At 45.1% G+C, this 12420-nt stretch overlaps 2 protein-coding genes across 4 annotated transcripts in view; one reads left to right on the forward strand and one right to left on the reverse strand.

The window, feature by feature from the left end:
* Nucleotides 1-10728, forward strand: Sync (syncoilin, intermediate filament protein). Of its 2 annotated transcripts, XM_004850869.4 has the most exons (5): nt 1-372; nt 4281-5439; nt 7086-7210; nt 7367-7443; nt 9234-10728. In XM_004850869.4, exons 1-5 carry the CDS (start codon nt 320-322, stop codon nt 9242-9244), a joined length of 1425 nt encoding a protein of 474 aa, XP_004850926.1. In that variant the 5' UTR covers nt 1-319; the 3' UTR covers nt 9245-10728. The 2 variants fall into 2 exon arrangements, with proteins under 2 accessions (XP_004850926.1, XP_004850927.1); XM_004850870.3 differs by lacking the exon at nt 7367-7443 and having other exon boundaries at nt 2-372.
* Nucleotides 10509-12420, reverse strand: part of Rbbp4 (RB binding protein 4, chromatin remodeling factor) — a 23178-nt gene continuing 21266 nt past the window's right edge. For both annotated transcript variants that reach the window (XM_004850873.4, XM_004850871.4), the window contains one exon: nt 10509-11507. In XM_004850873.4, coding sequence (XP_004850930.1) covers nt 11442-11507 — 66 coding nt within the window. In that variant the 3' untranslated portion in view covers nt 10509-11441. The remainder of the gene's footprint in view (nt 11508-12420) is intronic.

A 12420-nucleotide genomic window follows, 5' to 3' on the forward strand; every position in this document is an offset into this window, starting at 1 on the left:
GGGGAAACAGCTCCCCGGGGGCCGCCGCGCCTCCCTCCCCCTCCCCCGCAGCCGGGACCTGGGAAGGCGAGCTGGAGCGAGGAAAGGTTCGGGAAGACTCGGGAAGACTCGGGACGCCCCTCCCCAGCCCGGCCCGGAGGGGCGGCCTCTCCCCGCCCCCAGCCAGTTCCCTCCGGAGTCTGGGCCAAGTGGGCGCGCCCGCCCGCCCCAGCCGGGAGGGATTCGGTGTCTGCTGCAGCTGGTAGTGCGCGGGCGCGGGCGCGGCGGTCGGCTGGGCCGGCTATTAATAACGCGCCCCCGGAGCCCGGGTCGCGCAGCCATGGCCAGCCCGGAGTCCCGGAGTGCCGGGGACGGCGTAGCCCAGGCCTCGAGGTAGGAGCGTCCAGAGCCCGCGTCGCCGCCCCTTTGGGGAGGGGGTGCCGGAAGGTTCTCTTCCCCCACCCGCGGCCCCGGTCGCCAGGCTGGGGTGGGACCCGGGGCGGAGCCGCTCAGGGAAGGGAGGTGGGGAGCCCTGGCCCGGGGTCAGGCACCTCAGTGGATCGGTGGGTGGCTTTTTATAATACCCTTTCCTCTCCTGTGGACTGAGTGTGAATTGACCCTTTCAGGTCATCAACTGTTCAAAATCCACTTGGCCCATCTGATCAAAGATTGTGCTCATTTTCCTTCATTCCTGTCGAAATGTCAACCAGGGATGGGGTGACCAGTTGTGAATTTGCTGTAAGGAAGGCACTTGGTGCAAGGTTGGACATGGGCCAGCTTGAAGTTAAAGAGTCTGCTCAGGCATCTTGTTCTCTTCTGTCTGGCCTAGGATGGGGGCAGGGAGGGTCTACTGCCTCCGACCTTTAAGGGCTGGGGAGAGCAGGCCCATCCCATTTACCTACTCTGTCAGTTTACCACTAGGTAGGGGGGAAGGGCCCCGGGGCAAGTGGGGAGTATTTCTGCCCCACATCAGGCCATGGTCCTGGACTTCCCACTGTACCAAGAGGCAGAGGTTCGAATGCACACCTCCTGACACCTCTCCACTGTCACATTAGGGGACTCAGTCTTACACATACACTTGCCTGCACTGCTGTAGACACGTACAGGGTATACAAGGAATCAGACACACAGACTCTCGCCTTGCGCTGTGTCACACACATTCCCAGCCACAGCCCTGGGACAGTGTTAGGGAGCTGCTGGAGTCCTCTGGGGTGGCAGAGTGGCAGAAGCAGGCTGCCCCCGGCCCAAGGAAGCCTGAGGTCCGGGGCCCTTGATGAGCTCCCTGCTGTCCCTCCCTTTTGGCCTAGTATCTACTTCTTTCCCAGCAGTAGAGAGGTGGCCCTGTGAGGGCAGCGACTGGCACCCTGGGAGGGGTGGCAGCATGACCTGGAATTCAGGAGGCCTGGGTTCTCCCTCCAGTTTTGCCTTTTGACCTTGGGCAAGTTTCCTCCTGGGAGCTCAGTTGGTTTCTGCCCGCCTTCCAAGAGGCCCACCCTTAGGATACAGAGCAGAATTGTATTTGTCCTTAGCATTCAGATGCGCACATGTCTGTAATGCAGACCCAGAAGCACAAAGATGAGTGGCATTCAGTGAGGACACAGGTGGGCCTTGTTTGGGAAATACTTCACAGAGGAGATGGAGTTTGAGCAGAGCTTGAAGGATGAATAAAAATTTGTTAAATAAAAAGGTTTTTTCACAAGCGGAAGGACCCGAGTTCGATCCCCAGTACCAAAAAAACAAAAACAAACCAAAAAAAAGGTTTCTGTATGTATGTATGTATGTATTGCAGTGCTGGGGATCGAATCTAATGCCTTATACCTGCTAGGCAAGCACTCCTCCCTTGATCTAAATCCTGTCCTAAACTGTGTCATCCTAGTACTGGGGAGACTGAGGCAGGAGGATTTCTGTAAATTCCAGGCCAGGCAGGACTACATAGTGATGGCATGTCTCAAAAAACAAAACAAAAATAAATCAATCCCATGGTCTGGGGATTTAGCTCAGTGGTGCCGCCACCTGCCTTGCAAGTGCAAGGTCCTGAGTTTGATCCCTGGTACAAAAAAAATGAAACAACAAATTCCCCAGGCCTAGAAAGATGTTTTGATTATGATGTGCCAAGCTTCATTATTATGTGTACTTTTGGCCAAGAGTAGCCTTCTCCAGGCTCCATCTACCACCTGTATGAGTTTTGGAACCCAGTGAATTCTTTTTGTATTCCCACTTCATCTATACAACGGGCATTAATAGATGAGGATTGCATACATGAGTATTCATGTGATATGCTTAGAAGTTGGGTGTGGTGGGACATCCCGTTAATCCCAGCACTCTGGGGAGCCTGAGGCAGGAGGTTTGCCAGTTGGAGCCCAGTCTGGACAACTCAGCAAGATCCTATCTCAAAATAAGAAAATAAAAAAAGAGACTGGAGATGTAGCTCAGTAGAAGGCTCTGGATTGCAAACCTAGCACCAAAAAATAAAGGGCTTAGAATAGTACCCTGAACGTGGTTAAATTGTTCCCAGGTGGGGGGCTTGGGAAGAGTGTCAGGAGGGCCGTGGGCTGGGAGAGGGACTCTGCTGAGTAGCAAGGTGGGCCTGGTGGCTGAGCAGGTGTGGCTTCTGGGTAGTAGGAGGTCTAACTTCCCAGGTAGCACAAGGCTGTTCTCTAGGCAGATGGTGTTGGGGAAGCTGCATTGCTCAGCTGGATCTTTCAGACACTGTGGGCTCAAGTGTGGGAGGTGTGAAAAGTTGACATGTTCTGGGCTGTCAGGCATTGAGTGGGTTGCAGGAGTAATGTGAGCTGAGGCTAAAAAAAGGGCCACATCTTTAAGACTTTGATGATGTGAAGTAGAGCAACATTATGTTGTAGCCAGTTAACTGGTACTGTAGAGAACAGACTGGGTGAGAAGAAGGCTCATTAGAAGGATGGGATGAAGTACAGGAAGACTCTTGAATGAGGGTGAAGGGAGGATGGAGACTAGAGACTTTCCTGAGGTAGAAAGGCCAGTTCTCCATGATTTGGCCATACTGGGCAAAGAAAGTGCTGTTTGATTTCTGGCTAGTTAACCTGGAGTGTGGTGATTTGTTTTTCTGAGCTGGAGAGTACACATGCAGTAAGCCTCGGGAAAGTGGTAATTTGGGGCAACTGAGTCTGAGATACTCAGTGACATCAGGTGAAGATAACAAAAACCACTTCCTATCTGGCAAAGCAACGCAAATGGATTAGGTGATTATTGAGGACTTTAGGTTTAAAGTTTTGGAGCAAGTGCTGGATGGAATGAGGTCAGTGATATCAAAAGGGCTGAAAGCAGACTTTTGTGGTTTTCAGGCCACTCTTACATGCAGAAAAGGAAACCAGGGACTCATGACTTGTTAGGTGGGAGGATAGTGTACCCAATGATTTAGAATGATCTACTAGATCTAGGCATGGTGTCACATGCCTGTAATCCCAGCATTTGGGAGGCTGAGGCAGGATGATGGCTGGGAGTTTGAGGCCAGCTTGGACTACATTGAGAGACCTTGTCTTAAAATCACAAAACAAAATTGCCACTGCCTACCTCGAAAGTGCAAGGTCCTGAGTTCGATCCCCAGTACCAAAAAAAACACAAAAAACCCCATACAACCCCCCCCCCCCCCGTAAAGTATTAATTGGAGCCTGGTCAGAAAGGAGAGCCAAATGAAGATGGCACTGGAATGGAACTTTGTTATATATGGAATAACTGAAAGATAATTTAGCTACTTTTGTGTATGGTACTGAGGACTGAACCTAGGGCCTTGAGCTGCTAAGCATGCATTCTTACACTGAGTAACACAGCTTCTAAGTAGGTTATCTTTAATTGTTTAAAGAACTTAAATGGAAAATCAGTTCAAATTGTCTGCTTCTGGAAGGGAGTATCAAGTCCAGCAGGTAAGAACTGCAAGGAAGTTTCTACCTTAAACATTAGAATTTTACTAGTAGATGTTGTGGGGGTGTGGTCAGGGGAGCAAAAGAATGGCATGTAGGGCCGGGGATTTAGCTCAGTGGTTCTGCCGCCTGCCTCGAAAGCGTGAGATCCTGAGTTCCATCCCCGGTACCAAAAAAAAAAAAGGGATGTATGTGGGAGGATAGGGAGCAAACAAGCTACTCCTGAGATCTGAGAACCTTCTTCTTCTGTGTCCTTTTCTTCCCCTCTTCCTCTTTCTCCAGTCTTCTTTTTCCGATACTGGAAATTGAACCAATGGCCCCCCACATACTAGACAAGTCCTCTACCACAGAGTTACATCCCCAGCTCACTTTTTTTTTTCACTTTAAATCATTTTTTTCTTGCAGGGAAATAAGAGCAGAAGCCATTTCTCTTCAAGAGAATTCTGAACCCCTGAATGAGGCTGAGACCTTGAACCCAGAAGCTACTCTATCTTTGGAAGGGACTGTGAACCTGGAAGACATTCTCTACCTAGGGGACACAGGTGACTTCGAAGAGACACTTTACATGGAGGAGCCTGAGAGTCCAGAGGCGATACTGTATATTGAGGAGACTGGGCAGCCAGAGGCACTATTGGTGGAAGAGCCTGTGAGTGCAAGGGAGATGCAGTATGAGGAGACTGAGAAGCCAAATCTGGAACAGCCTGTGGATCTAGCAAAGAGCCTGAGCCCAGAGCAAATTGTCTGTGAGGGAGAGATGACTGAAAGGGAGGAAAAATCCAACCCTGAGGAGAACCTCAAACCTGAGCGGAGCCCCAGCCCAGAGGAGAACCTGAGCATTGAGGATCTGGAACTGCTAGAGGGCCGTTTCCAGCAGTGTGTGCAAGCAGTGGCCCAGCTGGAAGAGGAGCGGGATCAGCTCATCCATGAGCTGGTGCTGCTCCGAGAACCAGCCCTGCAGGAGGTACAGCAAGTCCATCAGGACATCCTGGCTGCCTATAAGCTGCACGCGCAGGCAGAACTGGAGAGAGATGGGCTAAGGGAAGAGATCAGGCTGGTCAAGCAGAAGCTATTCAAGGTGACCAAGGAATGTGTGGCCTACCAGTACCAGTTGGAGTGCCGTCAGCAGGACGTGGCTCAGTTCACTGATTTCCGGGAAGTGCTGACCACAAAGGCAGCCCAGCTGTCTGGAGAACTGGCCCAACTCCAGGATGCCTATCAGAAGCAGAAGGAGCAGTTGAGGCAACAACTAGAAGAGCCTCCAAGCCAGAGGGATGGGCACTTTCTCCAGGAGAGCCGGCAGCTGTCTGCCCAGTTTGAACATCTTATGGCAGAGAGCCGCCAGGGCCTGGAGGAGGAATATGAGCCTCAGCTACTGCGGCTCCTGGAGAGGAAAGAATCGGGGACCAAAGCTCTGCAGAAAACCCAGGCTGAGATCCAGGAGATGAAGGAGGCTCTGAGACCCCTGCAAGCAGAGGCCCGGCAGCTCCACCTGCAAAAGAGGAACCTGGAGGACCAGATCATGCTTGTGAGGCAAAAACGAGATGAAGAAGTACAGCAGTACAGGGTAGGCCATGGCTATGAAAAGTGGTCTTTTAACACAGGGAAGGAAAATGCAGCGAGAATTTAACATCTGGGGCCAGAAGATATTATTCTGAGCAGAATAGTAATTCCTTCTTTGGGGCCATTCACTCACTCCTTTCCTTCATTCTTCATTCAGTCAGGCTTATGTTAAAAGCTAAATTTCTTATAGCTTACACAGCGTTTTTACTGCACTGTTTTTTGAGACAGGGTCTTGCTAAGTCATTAAGTTGCTCAGGGTGGGTTCATATTTTCAATCCTCCTGCCTCAGTCTCCAGGAGGCTCCCAGATCTGGGATTACAAGCATGTGCCACTATGCCCAGCCATTTTATAGGTGAAGAAACTGAGGTTCAGTTGAGTAATCTGAACTGTAGTTTACCCAACCCCAAGTATTTCAGTGCTCCTTTCATAGCACCATTTTCTAATTCTTTTTTTTGCTTTGGTACTGGGGATTGAACTCAGGCCTTTCACTTTTGAAGCAGGCGTGGTGCCACTAAGCTAAATCCCCAGATTTTTTGAGGCAGGGTCTTACTATGTAGTTCAGCCTGGCCTTAAAGTCATAACATTTTGCCTGCTTCAGCCTCTGAAATGCTAGGATCACAAATGTACACTACCACAGTTGGCATTTTCTAATTCTAAATGAATAGTGAATCATACTTGGGTATGTGAAAAGCAGTAGAGTAAGGGGCCAGGTGAGCTTGGTGTGGTGCTGCCTGCCCGTAATCCCTTAGGAAGCTGAGGCAGGAGGATCAGTTCAAGGCTAGCTTGGGCTACACAAGATTCATCTCAAAAAACAAAATAGAAAAAGAGCCTAGGTGGAATGAATGCATTCCTTTTCCTCCACCTCATATTCACCCTTAAGTCTCACCCATTCAGTCTCCACCTTAAAGCTATCATCTTTAGGCTGAGATGAAATCTATAAATCTCTATTCCTTGTTTTCCTTTTTTGTGCACGTCATCATCTCCCTTATATTCCAGTTATTCTGATTAAACGTGAGCCAGTTCTTATCCTTTTTTAAAACCACAGTGAGCTATAAATATTAAGTGAATAAACACATCTGCTTGTCAGACTGGGCTTTCAGAAGGTAGGAGCTGTGTTTTACTTATCTCTGTATTATTCTCTGCTACTCATAGTTCCTAGTGTAGAGTTCAGTGTTGCTGGGCGCTGGGAGGGAATGTTTGTGTGGGGTCATTTTTTTTGGGGGGGGGTACCGGGGATCGAACTCGGGTCCTTGCGCTTGTGCTGCAAGCAGTGAAACCACTGAGGTAAATCCCCGGCCCTCATTTTGTTTCTTGAAACACACATTTCTTTTGGATAAACTTAAAAATCTTATGCTCTTCCCCCACAACTGGCTGGGTCACCATTTTTTTTCCCCTAGTACCAGGAATTGAATTCAGGACCTTGCACTTGCCAGGCAGGTGCAGTGCCACTGAGCTAAATTCCCGGCCGTTGATCACCATTTTTTAAAGCAGTGTCACTTTTTCATCTTTAGTTTCCTAACCTGTCCTATAAATACCAGTCTCCCTAAACATGATAATGAATGTAAAAAGAAGTGCTTTATAAACTGTTACAGTGTCAGGGTTTAAAAAAATTGTTTGGCTCATCAGAATGTTCTTGGCCATCTCATTTAGGAACAGGAGGAGGAAATGGAGGAACGGAAGAGGAAGTTAAGAAGTGGGGTGCAACTCCAACAACAGAAGAACAAAGACATGGAGCAGCTGAGGATCAGTCTCGCACAAGAGCTCTCAAAATATAAGTCAGTTTTTGCTGCCACCCAAGTCCCACCTAACACTGGCTGAGGAGGTGGTGGGGAGGGGTCAGGGGAAATTTCATTTAATAGTGGTTAAAAAAAAAAGATTTTCAAATTGTGCTCATCCAGGAACAGATGGAAAATGGCTCTCTCTTTTTAAAGGGCTATGCTTCCCAAAAGCCTGGAACAGGCTGACGCTCCCACTTCTCAGGCAGGTGGAATGGAGAAACAGTCTCAAGGTGACCACTGTGGGTAGAGGAGTGGTGTTTGCATCATTACTGCTTTTTTTTTTTTGTACTGGGGATCGAACTCAGGACCTTGTCACTGAGCTAAATCCCCGGCCCCATTACTGCTCTCTTAACAATACTAATCAATGCCTTTTTGGTATGGCAGTACTTGTGATTGAACCCAGGGCCTCATGCATGCTAGGCAAACACTACCATTGAGCTACATCACCAGCTTAATGACTTAAAAAAATTTAAGTGTCTAATGATAACCTATTTAGTGATAACCTGTGCCTCCGAAATGGTTAGGATATTTGACTTCACTTGGAAGAAGTCAAAATATGACCTAATCATCACCAGGAATTCTGTATTAGATAAGGCATCTGAGCTTTGGGGATTCTCAGATCCTCACCCTACTCATCCCTACCTGCTGTTTCCTTAGTGTTATCAGAGAAGGCAGTTGTGTACCTAATTCAGACCATGACAGAGGCAGCCAACAAAAAGGCTAAATTAAGCCAAGTATGGTGGCACACACCTTTAATCCTAGCACTTAGGGAGGCTAAGGCAGGACTGAGTTCAAGGCCAGCCTGAACTACATAGCCAAAAAAACAAATAATTACTAGTAGTCATGAAAAAAAAGCTGAGGATGGTTTAGAGGCTGAGAGATATGCTCAATATGTGAAATAACCAACATACTCATTAATTTACTTATGAATTATTCAAGATCCTTCCTGTCTTACCAATACATTCTCATATTCTTTTTTGAGATAAGGTCTTGCTATGTAGGTCAGGCTGGCCTTGAACTTGCAGTGACCCTGTTGTCTTTAGCCTCTGGAGTGTTGGGATTACAGGTGTGTGCCACCATGCCCAGCTTTTTATATTCTTTATAAAAAGTAACCGATTCCCTTGGATAAACTGAGAAGTCTGGGTTGGAGCTTAATGGTAGAGTACTTGCTTAGAACACATTAGGTTTGATCTCTACCACTGCAAAGAACCCCACAAAAAAACAAAAACTAAGGATAAATCAGTGTCAAGTTGTATGATACTATAGATACCCATACAGTTCCTTCATTTGGTATTTAGATACATTCATTTTTTTTCCGTTACCAGGGATTGAACTCAGGACCTTGCAATTGTGAGGCAGGCACGGTGCCATTGAGCTAAGTCCTCTGCCGTTCATAACTATTTTAACTTATTTTTTTGTAACTTTCTAGAATTTTCACTTACTGTCTTATCTCAATATAATTAATTATACTTACCATTTGGGAGACTATTTTAACTTTATAACTGGGGGCAAGGATCTGCTAAACACGGTATGTAGACAGTAAAAAGAATGACTAAAGAAACGAAACTAAACAATCTCAAGCATTTTTTTGCTTTTGACAGGGTCTGGCTATGTAGTTCAGGCTAGCCTCAAATTTACTGTGTATCTCGGGCTGGCTTTGAACTCACAGCGATCCTCCTGCCTCAGCCTTCCAAGTGTTGGGATCACAGGTGTGTGCCACCATGCCTGGCACTCTCAAGCATTTTAGTAACTGTGTGAAGTTAACCTGAGCACAGAAAATTTTTAACTACCTCCTCTCATCACCATCACATAGGCAATGACTTGTTATGTTCTGCATAGGAAGCACTCAGTGTTGGGGAAAGTCATCCCTGATCATATGTAACTTACAGTGCAGCATCTATCTCAACATAGCCTGCAGTATTTAGAAACTGGAGGTTCCTTATTACATAAAATTTTCTTCTGTATTATTTCAAGTTAGAGAAAGCATAAACTTACTTTTTTTTTTTCCTAAATCTTACAGGGGCTGTTTAGAACTGTATGGGAGAATCTGCAACACAGAAACAACCAAAAATACTTCCTAGCAAAGATTTAATTACCAAGTACCCTTTTGGACATGCCTTTTCCCAAACAGACAAGGAGTGCCAGAAACTGGGAAGCAATTCACCCTGTGAAAATTGCAAATACTGGCTCAAGTGATTCTATCGTTGGCTGGAAAAACAAAAGCCAGCTCTTTGCTGGATTCAACTTCATAGGCCACTGGTACTGACCTGAATGAGCTGAGGAATGGAAAAATGCCTTATCTTCCAGCAAATGCCTCATCTTCCAGCAGCAACCCTCACATGCACGCTGAGTAAAGGATAAATGTATAGATATATCTTGCAGTATTATGAAGAATGTATCTTGCCTTGTGTTGACCCAAACAAAAAACATTTTGGGGGACAAAAAGCCAATTTTCCTTATATGGGTTTACAATTTGAATTCTTTTGTGCCATGAGTGTTAAGATTTTAAATGAATCCACTTACAAAATTTACTTTTTCTTAAGGGCTATGCAGACTCAATTTACTCTTAAAATTTTTGTCAAGATAATTTTCACAGTACTCTACGACAAACCAGACTTTGAGAAAAGAAAGCAATTCAGATCTGAATGTAATGCTTTAAAAACCACTGTATTCAGATTTTCCCCAAATGATCTGAAGTGAATTTTGGGTCAGAATGATCTACTCAATCAAAAACAAAAACTGAGCGACTGGAAAGAAGCAATCACTTTATCTGGTTATGGCACGCACGCAGGCTTTCAGAGCCTATTGTTTTGATCCTCTAAGTACAGGCCCCAGTGAAAAACACTGGGGAGAGTTGACCTCTCTGTGAGAAAAGGTTCAAGAACTTTTTCCACATTTAAATTTTGCCTTAAATTCTACCATACTGCCTCTGACATTTGAAAGCCTGTATAGTTCTCTAGGAACTGATTTTTTAAAAACGCCATTTTATCACAGACCAGTTTGTGCACCCCTGGCTATTTTATGTCTTGAAGTTTCCCTGAAAGGGAGTAAAGCTCTTTTCTATAGGTCTGGGTCTGTTTAACTGTATTTTTTTTTTGTTGGTACCGAGGATCAAACTCAGGACCTTGCGGTTGCAAGGCAGACACAGTACCACTGAGCTAAATCTCCAGCCCTGTTTAACTCTATTCTTGATAGCCATAGGTCAGAGAAAATAACTCATCTGAACAACTGTTCTAAAAGCAATAGATGTGTATTTGATGGTGTTATATTCTAAATAAAACTCATCAGCATGGGGTTATGTAGAAAAGCAATTTATTCCATTATAAGCACTTACATAGTTAAGTCATGGAGAGTAACAGGCCTGCTGGTGAAACAGGTCACCTAAAATGGAGATGGTATTAAACTAGTGGTCAAGGACTAACTTCTTAAAAAAAAAAAAGCAAAAAGCAACTCTTATCAGGGATTAATTTAATTTTAAAAACAAATATAAGCTATCAAATCACCCTTCTCAACTTGACAGTCTACCTGAGGGACAACTGTCAGGTAAAAACATACATCTTTACAACTTGGTGGTCCCAAGTTAAAATAACAAAAAACAACAGAAACCATTTCACAGAAAAGGAAGGAATAATATGAAAACAGCTCAAGAAATACACTAACAAGCAAAAATATATAGGCAAGGAGGAACATGTAGCTTGGACTGAACTGAATAAACCAAGAGGAGACTGGTCTACATAGGAAAAATGTGCATCCTGGAAAGTCAGGTATGAAGATTTAGAGTAGGAATCTATGACTTGATTCTCCCCTAATTCCTGAATAAAAATGACATCTTGCAGTACTTACACTTCATGGCTCAGACACCTAACCTCACTTGGCTCTATTCCTTACTCACGTTAGCCTTTACTGAAACAAGTCTGAAAAACTTGGGGATTTATCTTAAGAAGAAAAATAATCACACATTATATTCCCCTTTCTGTAGCTACTTTAGACCTGGGTTTGTTAATAGAAAATTCCTGAAGAAAATTTAAATATAAGTCTGTGGCTTTGCTGAATCAAGTACCCCAGTTAATATTTAGAAAACACCCACTTTTTCAGCCACTAGTATTATTGGTGGTACCTATTGTGGAGGGATAGCTGAACAAAGTCTGTATGTCTCAAAACCAGTGTTAAATCAATCTCAGGGTTGAGAGGAAAAAAGGGGAGTCTAAAATCACGAGTGCAGATATATCTAGGATCCTTGTCCTTCTGGATCCACACTTCCTTCAGGGTCTTCATCATTATAAATGTTCTCTGCCTGCCCAAAAACAAGAAAAAAGAATATTTATTTAGCAATCACGAAGGCCACTTCTTGAACTCAAGGTTCCATTAACAGATTAGGCAGGGAATCAGACAGTATTTTAGGCTTGTGGGTCATATAGGTGCTGTAACTTTTCTGTCACTGTCACAGAAAATCTCTAATAGGCATGACACATGAGTTGGTACAGCTACATTCCACTAAAACCACACAACTGGCCACAGGCCCTTACATTAAGACATTCCCACAAAAGTCTGGTTACTATTTACCTTCACAGCTAGCTAGCATTTTTAAATTCTTTAATGGGATATTATTAACTATATGATTACTACACAATGCCTGATAAAAGCTAAATTATAAGCTTGAACTGAAAACTTGGCCAAGTGTAGTGACGGACATCCATAACCCCTAGAACTCTGGGAGGATCCCAAGACAGGAGGATCCCAAGTTAAAGCTCAGCCTGGGCAATTTATCAACTTAGCAAGACCCTGTCTCAAAATGAGTAAGGGGCGAGAATGTAGTTTAGCATGAAGGCTCTGGTTCATGAATTCCCTGACTGCAAAAACAAACAAACAACCAACCAACCAACCAACCAACCAACCAACATACCCCAGACTACATATTCAAAATCTCAAAAGATTGATTCTAGAGCCTCACATATGCCAAGCAGGGACTCTTCCACTGAACTACAGCTGCAGCTCTGTATTTTACTTACTATGCCTATGAGTTTTAGCTTCCTTTTTTTTTTTTTTTTTTTTTAAAGGAACCAAATGGAAGACATGAATAGGCAAGGTGGGTAGGGGGCTCGGGGCTTCCATGAAACCTCTGGGCATGCCACCCTTCTGGCATTTTAGTGTATTTTCCAAGGCTGAAGTTCATCAAATTAGGAGGTTTTTTTCTTTCCTCTGGGACA

This window comes from Heterocephalus glaber, unplaced genomic scaffold (genome assembly GCF_053883595.1).
Source record: "Heterocephalus glaber isolate CG9 unplaced genomic scaffold, H.glaber_assembly_v1.0 deba00001452, whole genome shotgun sequence".
Classification (NCBI taxonomy): Eukaryota; Metazoa; Chordata; class Mammalia; order Rodentia; family Bathyergidae; genus Heterocephalus; species Heterocephalus glaber.